This window comes from Gallinula chloropus (assembly GCF_964237585.1).
Source record: "Gallinula chloropus genome assembly, chromosome: 5".
NCBI classification, from domain to species: Eukaryota; Metazoa; Chordata; class Aves; order Gruiformes; family Rallidae; genus Gallinula; species Gallinula chloropus.
The window spans coordinates 7166347-7190057 of record NC_140090.1 but is presented as its reverse complement, the minus strand read 5'-3'; the positions used below and the strand labels follow the sequence as shown (position 1 = coordinate 7190057).

Below are 23711 nucleotides of genomic sequence, written 5' to 3'. Positions count from 1 at the left end.
CTTTGTGTCTTTGCTACCTTGCTTACAAAAGGCAAAGTATCAGAAAATATTTCTTTCCTTTTTATGAAAAGTAACAGTTATTTCCCTTTTTATTAAAAGTAACTGTTATAATTAACTAAATCTTAATTGAGTTATAATTAACTTTCTCTTCTCAGGCCTTCCTGAAAAGCACTGTGTGTTCATCGCTTGATCACATAAGCCCTTAGAAAGCAGGAAAGTAGCAGACCCATAATTTAACTGCAAATAATAAGAGATGGAGGAGGACATCAGACAAGCTGGCCACTGCTGATCTCAGTAAAGCAAATAGCAATTAAGAATCTTCCAATCTGCAAGGATGTTCTTTTTTTCTTCCAGTGAGACCCCTCTCCATGACCCAAAGGGCCAAAACCCAACAAAACCCATACAGCTATATTCAAGGGTGGTGAGATATTTATATACACAAGAAGGGGGTTTTGAGGGGCAGTAATCCCCAGTTAAGTGTACCACAACTAAGGATATATGGTGGTACAAGCTACTGCTGAAGGTAACTATATTCCTAATGCATCATGTTATCTAGCACTGGCTGGAATCAGTCAATCTAAAAGCTGTGAACAGAATCTAGGCATTCTGGCCCTATGGTCTTTGTGTACAGCTACAGTAAAACCACAAGAGAAACTTGCTAGGATTGAGGAGCTTCCCTTCAGAAATATCTATGGTTAGACTAGTCACTCCCTCACATTTTCTAACTAGGATTTACCCAGCTAAACAATTAAGTTTATCTTTTAAGTTGATAAGGGAAACTTAGCTTTCTTCTGTGACAAAGCCTGGGTGGTATGACCTGGAAGCCGCCGAGCTAGCAATCACCAAGTGCTGCCAACTATGACTGCTTGTTTGACTTGATCAGCCCTAAGAAAAGCTAGATAGATCTCTGGTCTAACCTGGGACAAGCTTTTAAATGTTATAAAGCTGAGTTCAAATTTAAGTAATCCAACAGAATTTTTTAATAAAATTGATCAAGTTTTGAAAATTCTGATGATATAAAGAGTGGAAAATTCAAGCATGAACATGCTCAAAACCTAACAGCATCACTATAAGTAAACTAAAGTAACTAAAAAAAGCCAAATTTGAGCATTTAGTTGATTAGACCATTTCTCTCATGGAATACTTTCAGGTGATAGAACTCATTGGCAGCTGGTCCAAAAGTTATACAGATCATGGTGCTTCAGAAGCTTGATGTGCTTCACCATTAGGTAATTACACGTACTACACAAAATTTGTGAACAGTATGTTTTTCTGGTACATTTAGACTTTATAAAGTGCTACAATTGCTCAGAGCAGTATAATGAACAAACAATTAATTTTGTACAAAGCAGAGGTCAACAGCAGACTTTAAATCAGTATTCATTTAGTTAAGGGTGAGCCTCCATTCATCTCCATTATTTAAGCAGAGGCCACAAATTCAAGAAAGACAAGTAGAAATGAGACTAAGTGCTTAGAAGTACTCTCTTAAGAATGATTCTGTTTAAAATACCTTAAAAAGATTGAGACAGGAATACAACACTCTGAATGCAAGGGAACGTGATAAGAAGAAATGAAGGGAGGATATATCATGCTAAAATAGTGACAGACATTAACTAGAGATTCCCTTTGCTTTTCAAGTAAGCAATTGTTTAACAGAAGTTTTACTCTTGTGCTCATTTTTATTCCCATAAACAGTTCTCCTCTATTCTTCCCACTTCTTTTTTCATGTCTACATTTTGGCAAATGCCCAGAAAACACTACTAATGATAGGAATAGTACTGTCTTCATAGAAAAATCTAAGTTTCTAATCTGATGAGTAAAAGCCTTCTCACTAGTAATTGCAAAGAAAAATAATGTTTTAATCTTATTGGAGGAAACTCTCTGCACTGTGAAAAAGAAAATAATAGTTAAAAGTAAATGTGTTGTGTGATGGATTCTTAATCAGATTACTGATTTCATGGCTGAGAACTGGTGTTAGTGAAGACATCACAGAGCTTTGATCAGAACATGGATGGAATTCAAGACATAGAAAGTGGTATTAGTTTAAAAATACAGGAACAAACTGACTTTACATCATTGTAATTGTAACATTGCTTTGCAAACTTGCATAACAGAACTTTAAAGCTTCATACTTATGATTCAATGTGCTCTTTCTCTCTCTGTCTCTAAACTGGAGTTGCAATTAAAACTGTCTTTCTTAGTCTGAAACGCACTTTAGAACTGTAAGATCCTTTAGTCATTAAACTTGCTATAATTTTTAGGATGTATTTTGACTTAGTTCCTACCCATGTAGACCTCTGCATCCAAATATGCACGTAATTACCTGGGCACACAAAAGCACTACTGAGTTTTTCATTGCATATGACCATCTTAGTATTTACAAATGTTCATCATCTACTCTGAACTTTCATTTGATAGTTAGAAAGCATGCTTTTACTTATTCAGACTACATATCTAATCTGGTATGGAAGCAGAAGGTCACATTTTGAGTTCTGTCTGAACCATACTCAGCAAGATCTGGCACTAGAAAAATCTGAAATCCCTAACACAGTGCATCAATGTAAACTACAGATGCCTACAAAGTGCTGCTTTGATCCCAACAGGTAACTTCATGAATGTTACTGAAATGGGAGTTTCAGTTAAAGTTACAAGAAGTAAGACACTTCAGTTAAATGCTGGTAACTGCTGCAAAGCATTCTCGGCAGCAGCAGCACTAGGTGATTTTTCTAACAACATTCCCCTTGATAACAAAAAACCCCACACCAAAGAAAGTGAACAAGTAGCAGAAAAGCATGCTAATGCCATCACAATTCCCATTAAAGACAACAATTATGTAATTAAAAATATAATTAATATTAGAAAGGACTAGAAACTAAATTAGGACACACAATGCATTAAGAAAATAGAGATATTTCTATATTGTTCCATCCTTAAAGAATCTATTTTAGTAATAGATTCATATAGTTCAATGCTAAAAAATTCCTCAGTATAACAAACTGCTTCTTTACAAGTAACTATAATCACTAAAATGTCCACTGGATGCCTTATGTCCCTCTTAATTATCTGCACATCTATTAGCCAAGACTTTCTCTTTTAACCACAAGATTGCATTATTGCACTCTGTATGACAACATCTTTCATCAACAGCTTCATGTTGCAAGCTGAACCCCATGCAGGCCTCCCTAAGTGAATCACAATCAACATTTTCTTGATCAAAAGTCTGAAGAATTGGTAACAGTTATTTACAGGCTTTAAATGTTTAAAGAATGTTGTAGTTGGGGAAGTATCTATCCTTCCTCAGACATTTTCTTGGTTTCTTTTCTATAAGCAAACTACACAAATTATTATATTAATACATTACTGCATCTAAAAACATATTATTGTCATAGACCATAATAATCAGCCATCCATCTGAATGTTAGTGAAAGCTGAAGGCAAGAGAGTTTATTTGGAATAAAAGGGTTCACTTTGTAAACAATTGAAAGTACACATTTCATACTCAACAACAGCAACTGTAATACTGTCTGCACAAATACAGTAAGTACACATTTAGCCCTCTGAAAGGGGAGCTGATTGACATTGCACACACAAAGGCCAAGTAAGCACTTACTCTCTTCATTCTAAACACATAATAATCTCTTCCCTATACCTACATTCTAACACCTGGATTAACCTGGCTATCTTCTGCGGTGAAAAAAAGAAAGCCTTTATTCTTTATTCATTTTAAGTAACAAAATCCACTATGCATTTTTAATCATTTTCACTGAAAAAAAAAATCCACTTTATTTCCCTTTCAAATTTACCTTGCTTCACCCTCTGCAGTTCACTGCATCTTGCCACACCTTTGTATCTGCACGGTGAAGAACCCTCCATTGGCAGAAAATCTTCTGACATCAGTACCAGCAAACTGGGATTTAACTTATTTACTAATTTCTCTTGGATACAGTAGAGAGTTTTCTTTAGTCTCAGAGGAAGGCAGATTTGCCTCACCACATCATTTCATCTTGCAACTTCATCACTAACCTCTTTCAATTTAACATATATTCAGAACCAAAGACAACAAAACTGGACAGAATATTCCAGAAGTGGTCTAATGACTGGCACATGTTACTGGTATGTTAGTCCTCTTCAAAACTCAAAGAGATCTCCTAGCACAGTAGGCAAGAGAACTGCATGGACTCCTGTTCAGTCAGTTATCTATCATGATCCCACAGATCTCATCACTTACTTGCTTACATACTAAGCCTGAACACACACAAAACATCTGAACTAATGATCACAAAGGTACAAATTTACACCGAAGAGCCTCAAAATTATTATTCTGAATGAACCCTGGTTACTATATACTCCTAACCCCTCATTTACCATTTGTGTCACGAGCAAACTTAACATCTGCAATTTGAAATTTTCTTCCAGATCACCAATTCAAAAAGTAAACTAGAACAGAAAATGTTCCTCCAATATCCAGCAGTTTTCCTGGTATTATCAATTTATCCAGCTAACTAATGTACTTTTTTCTGCATTGTGATGTATGTTCACACAGGTTTACACATCTTCCTCCCTCTTTTTACTACATTTTCATTCTCGAGTCTACTATAAAGAGCCATCAAGTTACTTCCTGAGTGAAGGCACATTGTTTGGGCCTAAATTAGAATCTGTTAACCACCTCTCCCAACCGCTCTATCATACCATTTGGCGGTGGTACAAAGGGCAGGGGGGGCGGGAGGCTCAATGCTGATATAGGACAAAAAAAAAAAGAGAAAGAAAACCAAAACTGGTCACACCCAATGCTGTATAAAAAAAGAACAGGTTGATAAATTATAAATTGCACCACTTGGCACCTCTGCTGGCTGCCAGAGACAATTCTTTTTTTCTCTTATACAGCATCCCTCGCAGAACTACACTGATTTATTTTTTTACTGATGAAAGAAACCAGAAGAACTCCACAGCTGCCAATCCAACATCTCAACTGGCTTTTCATTGTTGGCTATGTACTATTTAAAAGTTCAACTAGAAACTTTTCACAGTTTGTCTTTGTAAAACTGAGTTAAACCAGTCTTAAGTATCTTTCACTAAGAACTCACATTCTTACGACAACGGAGATAATTATTATATGAATTTTGCTAGACCACAGAAGGTTATGAAAGTTCTTGGTTTCTATGTACCAATATCTAAAAGAGGAACTGGTTTGTTTATTATTTATGAAAAATTGAAAAAAAAAAAAAAAGCTCATGATTTAATCAGTTCTCATTAAAAATTCAAGATGTGGAATTCCACAAACTATTCTCAATAAATTTTTGGAGCTAGTGTCAAATTATGAGAAAGTAGCACATGAAAAATAAAGTTTAGGTACTACCAGTGAAAAAGTTTAGTTTTAAAATGTAACTGAAATGTAAGGTATTTAAGTTAACTGTTTTCTTCTAGAAATGTGTGTTTCCTCATTTAATGTGCAGGAAAGAAGAGAAGATGGACACTGAGAAAGGCAAAGCAATGGTTTAGTTATGTTTAGAGATCTAAGACCAGCCTCATCAGGTAGTGGTAACGTCACAGTTCCAAAGCAGGTGAGAACTGGCAGGGAAGCGAGTGCAGAAAAGGCAGGTACTGCTGCTGTGCTCCTGGTGCTACTGACACAGTGGCCACAAGTGCACTGGGAAGTCAGGGAACAGCAGCAGCCTCTGGAGGACATGAGGCCACCGGAAGATAAACCACTGGAAAAAGTGAGAGCATGGCAGGATATTAATAAAATAGGTTCACTGGTGGGAAGGAATCATGAGAGGGTTACTGCACTGATGGTGTTAAGAAGATGAAAGCAAACCCAGAAGGCGGCAGCAGAGGAAGTTCTATCATTCAAAGCACATGATGGTAAGTATGTAAATATCCACTAAACAAACTCTCAAATAATGAGTAAAACAGGCATGCTATAAATTAGAGAGGCTATAGAACTTAGCTAGCAAATGCTATCACAAAAAGAGCAGAGTGAAAAGTCAAAACACAGGACCCACATCATGGGTCTGGCTACTCAGAGGAAATCAGGTCTGTTGCATCAAGACAAATGAGGACGTGACAGAGAGTTGGAAAGAACCTAAGGATGAAGTTCTATCTGATTTAACAGCTCACTGCTTTCAGAAGAGGAAGGAGCTTTCCCCTCTACTCTCCAGACACCCTTTTCCACCATGTACCACTCCTTGTTAGCTCCAGACCTCCATAACCTAGTGGTTTAAATCACTAACCTGACAGAAAACTACCAAAAGTAAAAGAAGATTAATGAGTGAATTTAAGCAAAAAAGGTCACAGAAGACTTTCAAGTGGCAGAGTCACCACATGGAAGAAAAGATTAAGGACAAACTCTCATCAGCTCCTAACCACTCTGCCACTCAGGAAACCTAAGAAATACAGTTGGGGAGGAAAGAATCATGAAGAAAACTGAAAAAGAGATGTTGGAAAGAAATGGAGAACAGGAGACAGCATCACAACTCTAAGAGCAGTTTCACTGCTCTGCAGCACAAGTTCATTGAGAGAGCATAGGCAGACTGCTGGCAGGTTAGGAGGAGATGAATCAGGGAACGAGTAGATTATACACTTAATTCTTTTCAAAGATTCTAAGCACTGGAGAGAACAAAGTATCTCATGAAGAAACAGAACCCTTCACTTTGGCTCATAAACACCTGTAAACAGCATGCTTCACATTGGCACTGTCAATGCTAAGCACCGCCAAACAACAAACACTGCTGGTTCTGTTTTCCTGTTTCCTTGAACCTCCTCAGCAGAAGCATTATCCAAACCTTCTTAACTTGGCTTCTGGAAGTCTATACTGTCATGAATCCCTCCTCTCCCTGACATATTGAAGGTTGAAGGCTGTAGCACTTCTGCAGCTAATTAGTGGGGGCTCCCTTCCCAGGCACGAGAGTAGTGCCAAGAACCAGACAGAAGCAACTCAAGTGCCACATGTTAAGCATATTATTGCACCGAATTGATCCACATTCCTATTTGTGAACAAGTAGAGATACATGATTAAAAGCTCTACTATAAAAACATGTTTGTCATGCAAGCATATTTAGTACTGGGCAATGTGAAAGCACAATCTTGGGGCAAGTAGCAGGGGATGGTGATTTTTGAATCTTCAAGAACAAACCAAACCAAATAACTAAATTTAAATTGCTGCAACAAACACTTGTTTAATTGGCAAGTTTAACTATTACTCCCACCCCAAGTATTTAAAAGTAACTTAAATCACTCACTAAGCATTCCAGTACCATTGAGAAGGTGTAAGATTAATTCAGTGCACAGAAGCTACCTTAATTTCTTCTACCCAATAAGCCACTTGCAATATGGAATTTATTCACATCAGTTCTAGCTATAAAACATAGCACTACACTGTGTATCCTGTAAAAGAAAAACCCTGAACATATGCAGACACACATATATGCCAGACACAAAATGAAGTGCCCCACTAAGCTCAGCTTGCCAGACTTTTTGTTAGCCAGCTTGAAAGTAAATGTGGGTTGTCTATGGCGAGAGAATGCTGCTTCAGCAGTTCAGAATAAATTTCAAGCCTGTTCCCTATTTTATCTTTTGTCAGTGTAATGTATTCAACGCAATAGTGAGCTGACAATTTAAATAACTACATTTTAAAACAAACGAAGCATTGATGTTAATGTGTGAAAATGGTCCCAACCCCTGGGAGTCCTGGTTCCCACCATTGTTTACTCTGACAACAGGATATAATTGCTTACTTACTTGGCAGCAAACTTTACCATCTGCTTGCTTGCATGCTGTCCCACAGCCACAAGAGCCTGGATATTAAACTGCTGCTGACGCAGGACTAAGAAACACTGCTTCCCTGAATACAAAGAAAAACAACACAGGTGTATTAAGGACAAGTTACTTGAGGTCTTTGTGAATGAGAAAAAATGCTTTACTACTTTAATATTAAGCTGAGCTTTTGGCAGGAGTGTGTGTGTGTATGTGTCTGTCTCTCTCCCTTGCTGTCCCCTCCCAATACCTACACCAAACTAGTCAGCTCTGCATATACACCCCCCAAACATTGAGATAAAGCAAGTAATTGCACCTTACATCTATAAACATGTGAATTAATGTTTTCTAGAAATAACAATAAGCCTTCCAAGACAAATAATATCTAGAAAAAACAAAAACCTAGAAATCATAACTTTTAAAATATTTATTATTCTTCAACTGAAATAAGCAAATCATAACTTGCCCTGTTGCTTTGCTCACAACTACTTCAAGTATACACTATTTTAACTTTTTTCTCATCTTCTCAAATTAAAGCTTTACAAAGCTGTTCAGAGAAACAGACTTGGTTTTGCACCACAGGGACTAAACCAACAATGTTCATTCTATAATACAGCACGCATTGAGAATGAAGGGGAACAAAAGGAGTATTGATTCTGCTGAATGACAAGAACCTAAAAGGCCCAAGTAAAAATTCCTGTACGAGCCATTTATTCATGAACAGCTTAGTGAAAAAGAAGTTAAGAGGAATTCAAAGTAATTTACAAAGAACATAATGCACTTTGTTGACTTTTAAAATGGGTATTTCCAATTAAACAAATCTCTTTCTAAACTGTTTAGCCAACAGTTACAATAATTTAATATTTCTCATCACATAGAGAATCACAGAATGGTTTGGGCTAGAATGGACCTCATCTAGTTCCAAATCCCTGCTATCAGCAAGGACAGCCCTCACTAGACCAAGTTGCCCAAAGCCCCATCCAACCTGGCCTTGAGTGCTTCCAGGGATGGGGTATCCACAGCTTCTCTGGGCAACCTGTGCCAGGACCTCACCACCCTCACAGAGAAGAATTTCTTCCTAATGTCTAATCTAAATCTAGATTCCTTCATCCTATGGCCTCTTCTCCTTGTCCTGTCACTACACTCCCTGATTAACAGTCCTTTGCCAGCTTTCTTGCAGACCAGTTGAAGAACTAGAAGGCTGCAATAGGTCTCCCCAGAGCCCTCTCTTCTCCAGGCTGAACAAGCCCAACTCTCACAGCCGGTCTTCATATGAGAGGTGCTCCAGCCCAATGATCATCTTCATGGCCTCCTCTGGACTTGCTCCAAAAGCTCTATGTCTTTCTTGTACAGGGGACCCCATATCTGGGTGCAGTACTGCGGGGGGTGGGGGTGTCTTACCAGACCAGAGCAGAGGGGGAGAAATCCCTCCCTCAACCTGCTGGTCAAATCATGCTGCTTTTGCTGCAGCACAAGGCCACAGTTGGCTTTCTGGGATGCAAGTGCACATTACTGAGTCACACTGAACTTCTCATCCACCAACAACCCCAAGTCCTTCTCCTCAGGGCTGCTCTCAAACCGTTTTCTGTCCAGCCTGACATTGTGCTCAGGATTGCCCTGACCCATTTGCAGGACCATGTACTCCTCAATTGCAGGACCATGTTTACTCCTCAATTACTGTCAACTCAGTATTTCTTACAGTGTGGTTTGATACAGTATTTCCTAGAAAACAGTATTTGCTTCCATGATTTCTGTCACAAATAATTCTGCAAAATATGACTGAAGTTTAAGCAATGATGTATTAAGTGTCCAAACAAAATATACACAGCTTAAGACAGCCACAATGTCACTCAACCAGCAAATAATTGAGGAGAAAAGTGAAATAAGTGGAGGGACCTGCTATCACACTAATCAGAAGCAAAAAATTTTGGCAGCTGTATTTAATTCCAAACACTAGAAGTCTGAACAATATCTGCATTGTAAGAGGACTCCTTTTGTCATGAATAATAGTAATTGTCTTCACGAGGAAAGAGGATGTTTTGTAGAATAAGCCCATTTCTAATCACACAGAAGATAAGTGATCAAACAAACCTCACTGATAGGAATAGTTAAAATCTCACAGTTACAAAGATTGTAGGAGCTGAGGGCGTGAAATACAAAGTATCAAAAAGACAAGCCATAATCAAATCTAGCTCATGATTAGATACCTCTTCATATGAAGAGATGAAAAAAAGGAAGCACCAGTGAGAAAAAAAATGGGATTACAGTATGTTCTCCATGTGTTCCAAAATATTTACATGCTATTTAAGTGAAAAGGATAAGACCAACTTTACTCACACCCAACAGTAAATTACTCTAAGTTTCTATAAACCAAACCAATACTGTTAATACAATGTGTAACAGATTCAGTTTCAAAGAAACTTGGCTAAAAAGGTCTCACTTAGTCTAATGCAGGGAACTTAGTCGCTGAGCAAATAATAGAAGACAACCACACCATGAATCCTGTCAAAAGTAAGCATGCAAAACCAAACAGGAAAGCATTTTCCAATTTTTTCCAAATGACACAAGACCTAATGAGAGAAAAGGATGTAAGGAAGGCATTTGTATGAAGAATAATAAAATGCTTGATCATATAAATTAATACGTTGCTAGTTACAAACATCTGTCAGCAAAGAGAGAACTTTTCATAGTTTGTTATAAAATATGGTCCCATTCTTGGTGGTACTCTTATTTTCAGACATACCATTTCTAATGTTTTACAAACCTTTGCATTCATAATCTAAAACCAAGTTCAGATCTAACATACTGCCCAAGTCCCATTTGCGTGGCAGAACCCAGACTGATTTCCCAAATGCTTTTCAATGATAAACGTGATCACTAGCTTAGGCTGGCTTTAAAATAAGGCCAGAAATAACATTTATTCAATCTACAATAAAAACCACAGGGCCCCAACCACTTTAATTTTAGTACAACCCACAGAAATTCCCAACACCCCATTCTTCAGTTAATTTCCATGAGACATCATAAGTGGCTTTTCTATACAGGACAGCTGGATTCTGCAGTTGTTCACATCCTTTTATTTTTTTGTTGTTTATGAGCCAGAACTAGACAGAGTTAAATAAACAATATGTTGGTTATTTAGGAGTCAAATTTGAGCTTCTGAGAAAAACTAAAGCTATTTTTGTGCAAGATTTTCCTGTTTCCTGCAAGACTTTCCTTTCCAAAGTGGTAGGAATTGCACCACGATGTGTGTGGGAAAGGCTAATATTATTTTTTACTCTTAAACATTTGCTTTTCTGTAAGATTCTTTCTCCCAAAGCTTAAGTAAACAAGCATATGGCATTCCCTAGCAGCATTCCCTGAATGTCAGAATTGTTCTGTGTTGTCAGACTAAGACAGAACAAGAAGCACAATCAAGAAATTGAGAACACTTCATGCCCTTAATCAACTCCCTTTTGCTTTCATTCTTCAGGTTGGGTTAAAGAGTTTTGAAAATAAGCACTGTTTTTCATGAAAAAAAACAGTCTTTCCTGAGGTCAAAGGTGAAGGATGACAAATAGCTTCTAAGTTAATATTGCCACGTTACATATGTGTTACTCCAATTGAAGTAAATGCCTATGTCGTGCAAGATGTAACCAACCATTGAACTTCACATGCTCTTAAAGGTCTGCATATAGACACCTGTCTCTAGTAGAATAAATTCTGTTAATAGTCTGAACTCTTCCTACTTTTGCAAAAGTTAAAGATATGCTTAGTTGTATACTAACATTTAAATTAGGTAGAGTGTCTCCTGTCTGAATAACTTCAACTTGTAATGACCAAGGCTATCACAGCTTTGGGTCTGCCCCTTTCTATACATAGCAAAGAGAGACACTTCCAGAGCAGACCATGGTAGAGAACTACTGAGGAAATCACAGAGGACTCCATAAAATTAAAGATTATATTACAAATTAAAATGTGCACTGCATGCATATACTTACATGCAGTTTCTTATTTTAAGTGACTGTAGTACTGACACTCATTTAAGAGGGACATATTTTAACACAACAAAGCCTCAAGAAGATACATGAATCAGTATCTATGATAGTAACCTGTACTGCTTTCTCACTCCTAATTCACATTATTCCCAATTCTAAGACTACTGCTAAATTTTATTTGTGAAAAGAATTTCCTTCTGCTCTTTTCTTTCAAGCCTTGGTAAGACAGGGTATTTATATCTCACTACAGAGCTGCCAAACACAACTGAAACCAGTGTAACAGTTGTCAGCATTTGATGTCAACTGAAAAGGCCAAAGCCTATTTAAGTTTGCATATGGCAAACCAATCTCCAGAGAGAACTTCTGATTCCAGGGAAGAAATAGGGCTGTCAGAAGGCCAAGTATGACAGCCCACGCTTCTGAGAACCTGTAAGAGGATTTTCCCTTTGTCTTATTAAAGAAAGATGATGTTTATTATTTTAAGTTCAAATGAATAAATCAAATACCAGTAATGGACAATAATAATTCTGAAATTTTAACACAGATTTTTGTTTCCTGTTTAGGAAAAGGTGCAGTGAAAATATTCACGTGCAGCAGAGTAAAGGCAGCCTGTCTGGAAAATGATACAGTTATAATAAAAGTACATTTTACAGTAGAAGCTTGTAGGAGTTTTATCTCAAAATTGTTAACACCCAAAGGAGAATTACTACAATATTTTAAAATTCCTATTTTTTACAACCGCTAACACATTGTTTAGTAATATGATAAAACCAAAATTCACTTTTATTATAATGGGATAGTAATACCCAACTTCTACTCAGCTAAAGACAAAACTTCCTTTTCCCCCTTGGGAAAAGAGAGATGGAAAGAAAATAATTGGTCGAAGTGAACACTCAGTGAACAGCGTATAACGAGGTGGCAAAGTTTTCTTGTATGCAAGACTTATCTAACAGGACATGAAGCCAAAATAAACATTCAGGTTATACTAACAACATGAAGAAATAAAAATAAAAACCCTGGAAAAGCATCTTACCTTTAGCTCTGCTTGTATGTATTCTGCCACGAACCCAAACCACTTCATCAGCCTTCTCCACTGTCAAGTCTTTTATTCGAATCAAAACTCTATCTGAATTAGAGAGAAAACAAAAGTTTTGGGTTTTTTGAAGCAAAATATTTTTCACATTAAACTCTAAATGCATTTTCTATAATTGCTAAAATTTGAAGTAAATCTGAAACATTTTTTGTATCCACAGTGTAGTAGATGTACTGAAAACACACAAGATCACATTTCCTTTCTCAGTGTACTGTAGTTGATCAAGTATTTTTAAATTGGATCAAGCTCACTGTTTAGCTTATACAGCAAGGTCAAACTGCACTAAACCAAAAGCAAGACTTACTGTGGTTCATAGGTGACAGAACCCATCATGACCACGCTGTTTTTGATAGGACTTCCCTGTGCTGCACTGTACTACCTGCACATAACAGTCTGAATTTCTGCTAGCTAAGGAAAGTCTGCCCTGCTCCACTGTGCAACTTGAAAGTTGGTATGTTGGACACAGCAAAACAAAGGCTCAGAGGTGACATGACGAAACATCTACATAAGTAGAGTGAATAGCAAAAAAAAATTATTTAAAATAGAGAAATGAACAACAAATGAATGTGCATTAGAAATCAAAATATTTATTTTTATAAAAACAACAGCATTTAGGAGCAAAAAGAGTATTACTGTGTAAAATCCATAAAATTTAAAAAAAATTTCTCTCTTACAATATGAGAGAATCTCTTCAGCAACCTCATCAAGCACTGCTGTTGTTGTAGGAGCCAAGTTTCATCAGAAATAACTCTTCAAACCCTATGTGCCCAAACAAGCTAAATACCAACAGGAATGCATGGTTTGGAAAAGACAGTTTTTTGGACAGTAAAGGAAAAAAGTAAAAATTACCAAGGAAAATACTTTTCAATAATTCAAGACTTGAAAAATTGTACGCAACCATTATGAACTGCCAGTATGCTGGCTGCATGCCACCCTTCCTTGAAATGTACTTGTTCAGCTGTTATTTTTCCATAGATCTTTGGCCAAAGGTATTTTTTCATGGTCTCAAACACTTCTTTTACAGTATCTACAAATCAGAGGGTCTACCCATCACTGCATCCAACCTCCACCAACAACTACGCTTATTTACAGTTCGTATGCAGTTAAAACCACTGCTTATTAGACACACAACAAATCTTCAGGGGAGATACTGATCCTTATGGGTCTCTTCCAACTCAAGATACCTTGTGATTCCACAATATGTAACACAAGCCTTTCATCACAGACTTCTCCCTTGTTTCAAAATACCATTAAATTTGCTAAGATACTTCCACCCTAGAGCTTTCCTGCCAGAACTTTTCCAAAGTTTCCCTACCCCAGGTTACCATCTGTCATTCTGGACCTCTTCCCTTTGTCTCTGAATACCAGTCACAGCTTGCCCTGCAATCCTGTTATCCTGCACTGCAAATTTGGGGGGGTGAATATGTTTATTTGCTTATGTTCAGGACAAAATAGGTTTTTTTCTTCACAAACATGTCAAAACCAGAAGAAAATGAAAGTGCACAGATAAATGTGCTAAGAAATTGACTCACATATATTGATTGTGTGTGTGTGAGTGCATGCACTGGAGAAGGGGGAATAAAGTTCCTACTGCAAACATGCAATCAACACTACCTCTAAGCTTTAGTATTTTTAAGAGTTTGATATTCAGACAGTTAAAATTACCTCAGTCACCTTTAAATTGTATTGTTAGAAATGTAAAACATTTTCCAGACACAAGCATAAAACCAGAATGAGGTGTCACCCTTTTTATGGATCCTTAGTTCTTCGGGAACCATTGCATTAGATAAATATTTTTAAAGTCTTTTGGATAAATAATGGTTCATGTTTTCTTAGGACTAAACAAGACACCTTTAACATTTTTATATAGTATTAATAATTAGAAACTATCCAAAAATAATATCCAAAAAGAGACAACACAAAGTCATTTTTTTCCAAAAGCACATCAAAGAATCACAGCATGGCTGAGGATGGAAGGAACCTCTGGAGGTCAAGCAGGGCCACCTATATCCAGTTCTTCAAGACCATATTCTGACAGCTTTTTACTGTCTCCACAGAGAGAGACCCCACAATCTCCCTGGGCAACCTGTGCCAGTGCTTGGTCACCCTCCCAGTAAAAAAAGTGTTTCCTGACATTCAGAGGGAACCTTATGTGTTTCTGTGTATGCCCACTCCCCTGGTCCTATCAATGTGCTCTACTGAAAAGATCTAGATGTAGCAACTGTTACATCAATGTTTCCCTCCTGCACTTCCCAAATACAGTCCTCTTCTTTTCTCATTACTAAAATGCCTATAGTTCATTATCTCTACATTTGTTCAGGCAAGCAATTATTTGCCTTTGTCACTCATTTTCTGTTGTCCAGCCAACATACTGTAGGCTCAGATCTTCCTTCTGTTCTCTCACATGCTCTTTCACCTCAAATTGTTTTCAGTTCATTTCTATCTCTTCCATGACAAAAATGAAGCTCCTTCCTATCACCCTGCTGTAGTTGCAATGAACACATGGGAACAAAGATTTTAAATGAAGTTCAAACAAAATACTCCCTAAGTCTGAAACTGCACTTCCAGCTCCAATTCCATATTCCTGCTTTCTCACCTTCAGTGCCATTGTGAATCACCTTTAAGAAGAAGCTGTATTTTTTGTTTCCTTCATGTATAGCACAATCTCTACAACATACTAAATACTTTTATCCTTCTCTCAGAACTCATCTTTCTCTCAGAACTCTAACCTCTTCTAAACATGGAAGGAGAGGATGAAAACCCAAATAGCTGTGTGGGTTATAACAGACTTTTCTACTCCCAGCCCCCCATTCCCTGCCTGTTACTAATTTCATTATCTTGCATCATAAAATTTTGAACAGTATGATCAATATTTCTGCTATGCCTGTGAAACACCAGCACCTTTACAATGATGGGTAAACCTGAAAACAAGAAGGTAAGTTCAATAAAAAGACCTGAAAACCAAAAGCAGTATAAGATGAAAGCAGCTTCCAGGGAGGGGAGATGAAAGTAATGAGGCTGAAGGGAGAAAAGGGGAAAGGCAAATGGAGTTTTACTAGCAGTCATAGCCTCAAGCAGGCAGGAAGGACTTAAAGACATGATGTAACAGGAAGTGAGAGCATTAGATAGCCAGGGCAGCCAACATCAGCAGAAGACAGACTAAAGTGGGCCAAGAATGAAGGCACAGGGGTGTGTGAGATCAGTTGAGCAGGGTGGAGCATCCATGCAACAACTTTGTGAAAAGAGTTTTAATTTGCCTGCAGAGGAATGAGAATCCATGAGTACTGTAAAAGCACAACACGCCTATCCCTTGGAAAGGAGGAGTAGTTTGTTCTGAGCACTCGAAGCTTTGTAAATTCCCATGTCCAGCCAGTGTCCTCAGGACAGTGCAGCTACTACAGAGGTCTAAAAGCAGCAGTGCTGCAGACATCCAGCCGAGTTCCTGCCCATGTCTGTGCTGTCTCTATTGTCTGATGGGCTCAGTTACCAGACGGTGTGCGGCTCTGCACATGTCGCACCGCAGTGTGTTATTCGGACTGGGAAATGGCAAATCCTCACACAGACTCCAGGAACAAACAAAATTAATGCAGTACAGACAGATGGGAACACTCGCATTTGTGCCTCCCCACCAGCCCCTGCCCTAAGAAGCAGTTTCTCCAAGGCACTCAATGCAAGTAGAATACTGTGGGGAAAAGTATATACACCCTACTGATGCTAAGTGATGACTTCACCCTCCCGTGAGTCCTTTGGTAAGAGCTCTCCCTGGCAAGAACTACTGGATCTTTCAATAAGAGGACATTAGTCTCATGAAAGGGTCTAGGCTGATCTTGAACTTTTTTGTTACAGGCATTTTGGCTTTTATTGGTACCTAATTTTGGTGTTCTGAATAACCATCTTATAAAAAAAGAGAACAGCAGGAGCGTTGTGCACTGTATCTTAAGCCCAATGGAAAAACTACTCAATCTTGTGTATATGCTGGCGGAGACTTTTTTTCCAAAAGAGGACTGTGGGTCAAGAGGACAACAGATCTAAATATAGAACTCGGATTTCTTCATATAATTTCCTGTAGCTTTCACCATTTTCCTTCTCAACATGTTTTTCTCCACAGTATTTTTAAGTATTTCTTTTGAATAAGAGACAGTTGGCTAGGGCAGAGTTTCTCCATGAGTAGGATTTGATCTACCATCTCAATCTGCCAGTTGGGTCTCCCATACAGTTGTTTGCTACAGGGTGTGAAACCAGCAGAAGAAACAGCTTGCAGAAACTCTAGTGAGCCAAAAGCCATCACAGAAGAATGCAGGGAGGTGACCCAACAAGGCAATCTTTCAGCCTAAGGTGCTAACTTGGAGAAGTTACCTTTTCCTTATTATTAAAAGAAACCTTTTAGGTTGCAACCTCACACCAGTTTATGGATTGTTACGTGGTTACACGTATCTATGCATGGCTGTGTTCCTGCCCCTTCCAACAGTCATCAGACCCCGGCCAACTTCTTTCATTCTGCTAAGATGGCCAAACAAGTTGTTATTATTAGCATGTTGAAACCCATCAGCAGAAGACCCAGCAACAGGAAGAGGGAGACCACAGCAGTTGGGACAGCTTACAATGTGATTTCAACTTTAGTTCCCTTTGAAAGCTGGCATGGATTTTATACAATAATGACTATTAATACAGTCTCTAGTGATTTTCTTGTCCTATTACATTCTTGACATAACGTTCCCCTTCAGTTGGTTTCAACCTATAACCGCTTTTGTGGCTCGTTACCTTCTGCATTTCCCTTCCTAAGGGAGGTCAACCAAAACAACTATTCAGAGAAGAAAAAAAAAATCACCTCATCACAGATTATGTTCCTTTTTTACATTTCACTAAGAAAAAGTTGCAAGAAGCCAGTCTATTACCTTCCCTCGTTCCTGTTTCACGCACTGAATAATACGAAGATTAATATTTCTTGGGACGTTGGCCTGGGAGATTGTTCTCCTGCTGACAAGTCTTTCTGAATCCTAATTCCTCATCAGTAGGAAATGAGGATTTCCTGAATTTACAGTGGTGTGAATAATGATAAACCCCATAAATATTGATATATAATATTAATGGAATTGGTGCCCATATGCAGGGGTAATGAAGGCTGCATACACAATCAGACAGATACCCTACTCAGAGAGAGATGGCTGTTGCAGCAAGCCATAGCAGAACTTACTCCAAACAAGGAAAAACACTGACATCTCAGGACTTGGAAAATTATAAATCATAAAAACTTAATCCAAAAAAGTAAAGTCTGCAGTGATGTACAGAGACAAAAATGGACACCCTGTGTATGGCATGGTCCAGTCAAGGGCAAAGACTGAGGAGACTCCATGACTTCTCTGGACCCAGCTCCAATATCTAACCACACTCATAACTCTCTTCTTTCTACATAACCAGAATTTCCTGTGTTCCAACTTGTGCCCATCACCTCCTGTCCAACTACCATATACCTTCAAGAGTATGGCTTCTTCTTCTCTCCCATTAAGCAGCTTTAAACAGTAACATGATTACCCCACAGCTTCCTCCAGGCTGAACAAGCCCAGCTCCCTCAGGCTCTCCTCAAAGACACTGTGCTGCAGCCCCCTGAGCAATCTGGTAGCTTTCTCATCAGACTGGCTCCAAACTTTTAATGTCTTCCTTGCAGTGGAGAGACCAAAAATTGACATAGCACTCCAAACACAGGATCAGAAGTGCCAAATGTATTCAAATAAAGGGAAAGAATGGCAGCAGGATTTGAATGAAAAAAGTTTGATAAATGATTTCTCAAACACGTACAAGTTATCAAGTATGTAATTTCTTTTCCCCCCTATTTAAAAAAAAACTTTTTTCATTTTTAACTGACCTGGTTTCTCTCGGGATTGTATCATTGATGAAACTCCGTATCTTTCCTTAGCATAATCCTAAAACGGAGGCGAGAAACATGCATCAAAGAAGCACGTGCAAAAAGATGAGCAAAATCATTACACAGTCAACTGAAGTAATATAAACCAGCTGCAATGTTAAAGGCAAGAAATTTTTGTTTAAGACTCTTAGACACACACAACTGAGAGACAATAATTGCATCCTGTAAGAAAAAAATAAATCCCAACAACGACAAACACATCAGGATCATTTTCTACAGAAGTTGGTACAAATACCTCTACAGGAAGCCTACTCCTGGAACAGAGTCCTACAGCAGTAAATCCACTGCAAAGTATCTCCTTCCCATATTTAGGCACACTAAGAAATCCAGCAGGTTATTATGACAGCCAAAGCAAGCTTGACTGGCGACTAACAAAATCCACTAGGTAAGACACACGGAGATGTGGCCTTTTAATCAGAAAGATCACAATTCCAGTTTCCCAACTAAGCCCATTCATTTCTAATTAAAAAAGGACTTTATTTTATTATATTCAACTTATGAACCTAAGTTCATTCTAAATATCTTATTTGGGGGGGTGGTGTCTTTGTTTCCCTTCTGATGAATTGTAACTCACGTATAACTTTATGGCAGCCACCAATGCTCAAAATTCACAACTGCTGATGAATTTCAACAACAAGCAAATTTGATTTTAGAGGAAAATGAACGGATGCTGGTTATTAATACTTTTTTCTTTCTTCTTCAAGAGATACTGTCCTACAATTTTGCCACACGGATCTGTTATCTTTAAGTACTAGACAGAAACACCTGCCAGGTCAGCAGGAGCCACCAGTGCCTCTGCTATGGCACTGCAGCCCCGGTGTTTCCATAGGAAACTGCAAAGGGGGAGGAAAGGGACAGGGACGGGGCAGGGCTGTTCTGTTCCTCATCTCTCAGGCAGGGCCTCCTCGCCCGTACACGCGGAGATCAGGCTCCAGCAGGGCTTGGGGGACGCTGCGTGACCGGAGAGGGGCAGAGCTCTTCACTGAAACACGAAATGACTGGGCCCGGCGAAGGGGGAAGCGGACAGGCCGGGCAGAAGTAAAAGGCAGCTCCGCCCTCGGGCCCGGCCAACAACCCCCCCTCGGGCCCAGCCTCCCCACCCCGCGGGGGACGCTGCCGCCTGCCCCCTCAGCGCCGGCCCCTCGGGCGGCTCCGACACCGCGCTAGGCCGGACCCTGCCCCTTCCCCCTCTCGGGACGGGCAGCCTCGAGACCGCCTCCGCCCCCTCCCTGCGGACACCCACGTCGGCCGCCGACGAGTCCTCGTTCTCCGGGCGGCGGTCCTGGCCCTGGCCGCGGCCAGCGGCGCTCGGCATCCTGCTGCGGCCGGCGGGGTCCCTCACGACCCGGCACGACAAGGCTCGGCCGCTCACGCCGCGCCGCTTCCGCGGGCTCGCCTCTCGCGAGAGCCAGGGCGGCAGCACGAGAGGACAGCGCGAGAGAGCCACGCCGGCCGCTTGTATCGCGAGAGCGGAGCCCTCGCCTCGGGGCTGTGCGCGGCGCCGCGCGGCTGGCGCGCGGCCAACGGTTGTCGCCGCGGGGCGGGACGAGGAGAGGGCGGGAGGCCAGCGGCTGCCTCAGGGCTGAGGGCGATGTTCCCTCTCTGCCTGCCGCGGGGGGTGTGTTCGCCGGCCCTTCCTCTTCTCAGCAGGCGAAACTGGCTACCGTCCTGACGTGGTTTAACGCCTCCTGCCCTGCCCTGCCGCTGAGGGGGGAAAGCTACCGTGCCGCAGCAGAGGTGTACGGGGCCGGGCCGCGGCTCTGAGGCAGGGCAGCGGGTGGGTTTGCTCCTCCGTTGCCCTGCTTCACGATCTGAGGTAACGTGTTGAGCTGTGAGGTGGCTAGCTAGGTTCAGCTTGGTAGCCGAACCGGAGCGCACTTGTGTGCTGTCTTGCCAGCAAACTTGGCTTGCCAGCACTTACCCTAGTGGCAGTTCAGTTGCCTGTCCCATTGCTAATCCTGCTGTTTATTATTAGTTAGCTAAAACCCAAATTAGGTCTGATAGTTTGGGGAGAATGAACATTGGTGCAAATCCAGGTGTTTCCCTCCAGCTGGGTGCTTAAATCAATGCTGCAGTACTGAGGCCGGGGCTTGCTGCAGGTGCCAGCTTTCAAAGGACAAATCTAGTTGTAAGCAGCTGTTGGATCCTATGGCCATAGGTTGTTTATTTTGTGCAGAACAAGACAATAGAGTTAACTGTTCTGATTTAAATTTCTGTTTTGAATTTTCACATTTGACTGACTAATACCTCTTGCGGTATCGATTAGAGTTCTTCATTTCCTGTCCTACAGTTGTTTATTTTGCAGCGCATTGGTTCAGCATCCCGTCTCGTGGGAATCCCCTCACAAAGTTCCCCTTCTGCCTCTGTCTCTGAGAATTACGCACTTCGCTAGAAGACCACATAGCTTTCACAAAATCCTTTCGTCTCGTACAACATAGCGTTGCAAAGAGTTAAGATCCAGTAACAGAGTCACAGTCGGTTTTCATACCTCCTCCCCACAAGAAACGAAGTTCTGGTGATAGGGTATGGTATAGTGTGCTTCAACGTTAACATAACAGTAACAAAACACGTGCTTTTCCTGCAGCGTGTCAGATGTGCATTTTCTGTTACCTGTCACTGGGAACACAAGGCCAAGCAGAACCACTGCTGAACGTTAACTAACAGACAAATGCAAATCTTCCTCGCCACGGAGTAGACAGTACCATCTGTACAACAGAGTGCTCTGTAGTTCTCGGCATTTCACTGACTTTGCTGTGAAATTCGATCAAAACAAAGCAACCCTGTAACCCTTATTTTTATTCCAGGAGCCTTCCAATAGTGAATAGCATAATGAGCATTTCCTCTGGGGCAAATAACCTGAAGATTGTTCTGAAGGAAAAACCCTTTTAATATAATGAGGGTGTTAACTGAAAACAAAATATGGGCATTTAAAGGGCACTGTAGCTAATTATTCCAATGCCAAACTTTCAGGAGGAGCATTTGCCAGAGTTCAAGCTCTCAGGTCATTCATCCATAATCCCTTTGTCTTGTGGCACAGAAATAGGTTTTTTGAACAAAATTCTACAGTGCACTGAAAATAGAAAAAAAGTAGGAATTACTATAATAGTTATTTCACATTTGGTTAAATAAACCCCTCAAAATTCTCCATTTCATCTGGGTATGCAGCGAAAATTTATCTTTCCATATCCATCTCACTAAATATGTTGCAAATCCGTTAAGAAAACAGCATACTACGTGCAGATGATGTAGCTCATCTGCTGCACCTTCTGTTCCACTGCACTATTATTGAAAATCATGTAATTGGGGCAGTACCTGCAGTGAACCTTAGAGTGATAAGTAGGAGCAAAGCCAGTGCTGGGCTTGGGTGGGAGGCGGAGGGGCCAGGGGACCTGCGGGGCAGCCAGCGCTGTCCCCTGGGCCTTCGCAGAGGATTACCAAATGGAAATGACATCACCCGCAGCCAATCGGGGGGCCCCGGGGGTACAGCTGGATGGAAGCCATATTCCACTTAAGTAACAAGACATGACATACCATGTGCTAATGCTAAATAATTTATCCCTCAGGCATATAGTGAATTGCAAAGCCAAGCTGAGGCCTGGTCAACAGTTTGTAGTTTAAATTAAAACTGGCTTTTCCATCTTAAAGGGAAGGAGGGGGTTGTCAACTGTTGTGATCAAACGTGGAATGCAGAAATCTGTTTGCTCTGCTCTTCTCTGCTCTTTTATTATAACTTGATGCAATAAAGCAACTTTTTAGTCATTTGGGAACGTATTAGCATGCAGGAAAATCTTAGAGCAAGTTTTAAGTCACTGTAAATGATGATGTCCAATAATGATGTGAAATTTAGGCATTAGCACCTGCAATGTCCTAAACTGAAGCTATTCCAAAATTTGGTCATATGTGCATTCATGCTACAAATGTTACAAGGGCGTTTCCATAGCAGAATCATAAATATGTCTTGTTGGGAATCCCGAGGCATTTGCTTCTGCTTAGGCTGAAGATCACACCCAGTTGGCTTCTCTACTGGACAGTTTGAGCTAGCAGTACACAGAGACTGACTAGGATGTTAAACACAGCATTCCCTACTCTTGGCTACTGGAACTTGTAGCATCACCTTTCCATTTCAGTGGTCCAACCAAGCTTTGACATGCTTTTGTTAAAATACAGTGTTGATTTTACTTAAGTGCTGGGTACCACAATATGCTAAACAGCCCTTCTGCTGAAACCATGAGAAGCTGCAAGTAGCTAGCACTTTCCATCATCTGTTTTTACGTAGTACTTCACAAAAATGGTGGCTCAACTATTGTTTAATCTTCCAGTGTACTATTGATCAAGAAATGAACAGTTAAAATACACACTGTGTTGGTAGGAAGGAGATAGGAATTGCCTGTAAGTTATTTTAGGATAAAAAAAAAATAAAAGGGCCTCTGGCCTATGGAATAAGCAAGAATATGTTTATCTAGTCTGTATATGTTTGGCTAGTTAAAACCTGGAGAGCATGTACTGGTACAGAGTTAAAAGGAGCATGTAGGGAAAAAAACCACAACAAAAACCCAAAACAAATTGGTAGTGTCTCTGAAGGTCTTCAGGGAATTTAGCTTTATTGCCACAATAGTACACTTTCCACTATGCAATTACTCGTTGTCATGGAAGAGGATTTTGAAGATTTCTCTTATTCTGAGTGTTGCAAAGCATGCTTAATTTAAGTGAGAGGTTGCATTCGATTTTTCCTTTCCATATTTGTTTACTTATCTAAGGTTCTTGCGTGATTGTCAGGCCAGTACACAAGCTCCCCTTAGGTAACAAAAAGAAAACAACCACCCCACCCTGAAAAAAAGCAGCAGCAGCTTTAAAATTAATATATTATTTGGATTTTTTTTTAACTTATGTAAGTTTATAGCATGCCTCCTGTGACAGGGAAAACTATTAATAATTTTCAACCTTGGCAAAAATGCATTTTTATAAT

The 23711-nt window shown here is 40.0% G+C and overlaps 1 protein-coding gene across 1 annotated transcript in view; it reads right to left on the bottom strand.

The window, feature by feature from the left end:
* DARS1 (aspartyl-tRNA synthetase 1) overlaps positions 1–20128 on the bottom strand; it is a 42280-nt gene extending 22152 nt beyond the window's left edge. Inside the window, exons 1-4 of the mRNA XM_084265762.1 lie at positions 19989–20128; positions 18686–18743; positions 12763–12855; positions 7738–7840 (exon numbers count right to left, since the gene is read on the bottom strand). Of these exons, the coding sequence (XP_084121888.1) occupies positions 7738–7840; positions 12763–12855; positions 18686–18743; positions 19989–20060 (326 nt within the window). The 5' untranslated portion in view covers positions 20061–20128. The remainder of the gene's footprint in view (positions 1–7737; positions 7841–12762; positions 12856–18685; positions 18744–19988) is intronic.
* Positions 20129–23711: the final 3583 nt, after the last annotated feature.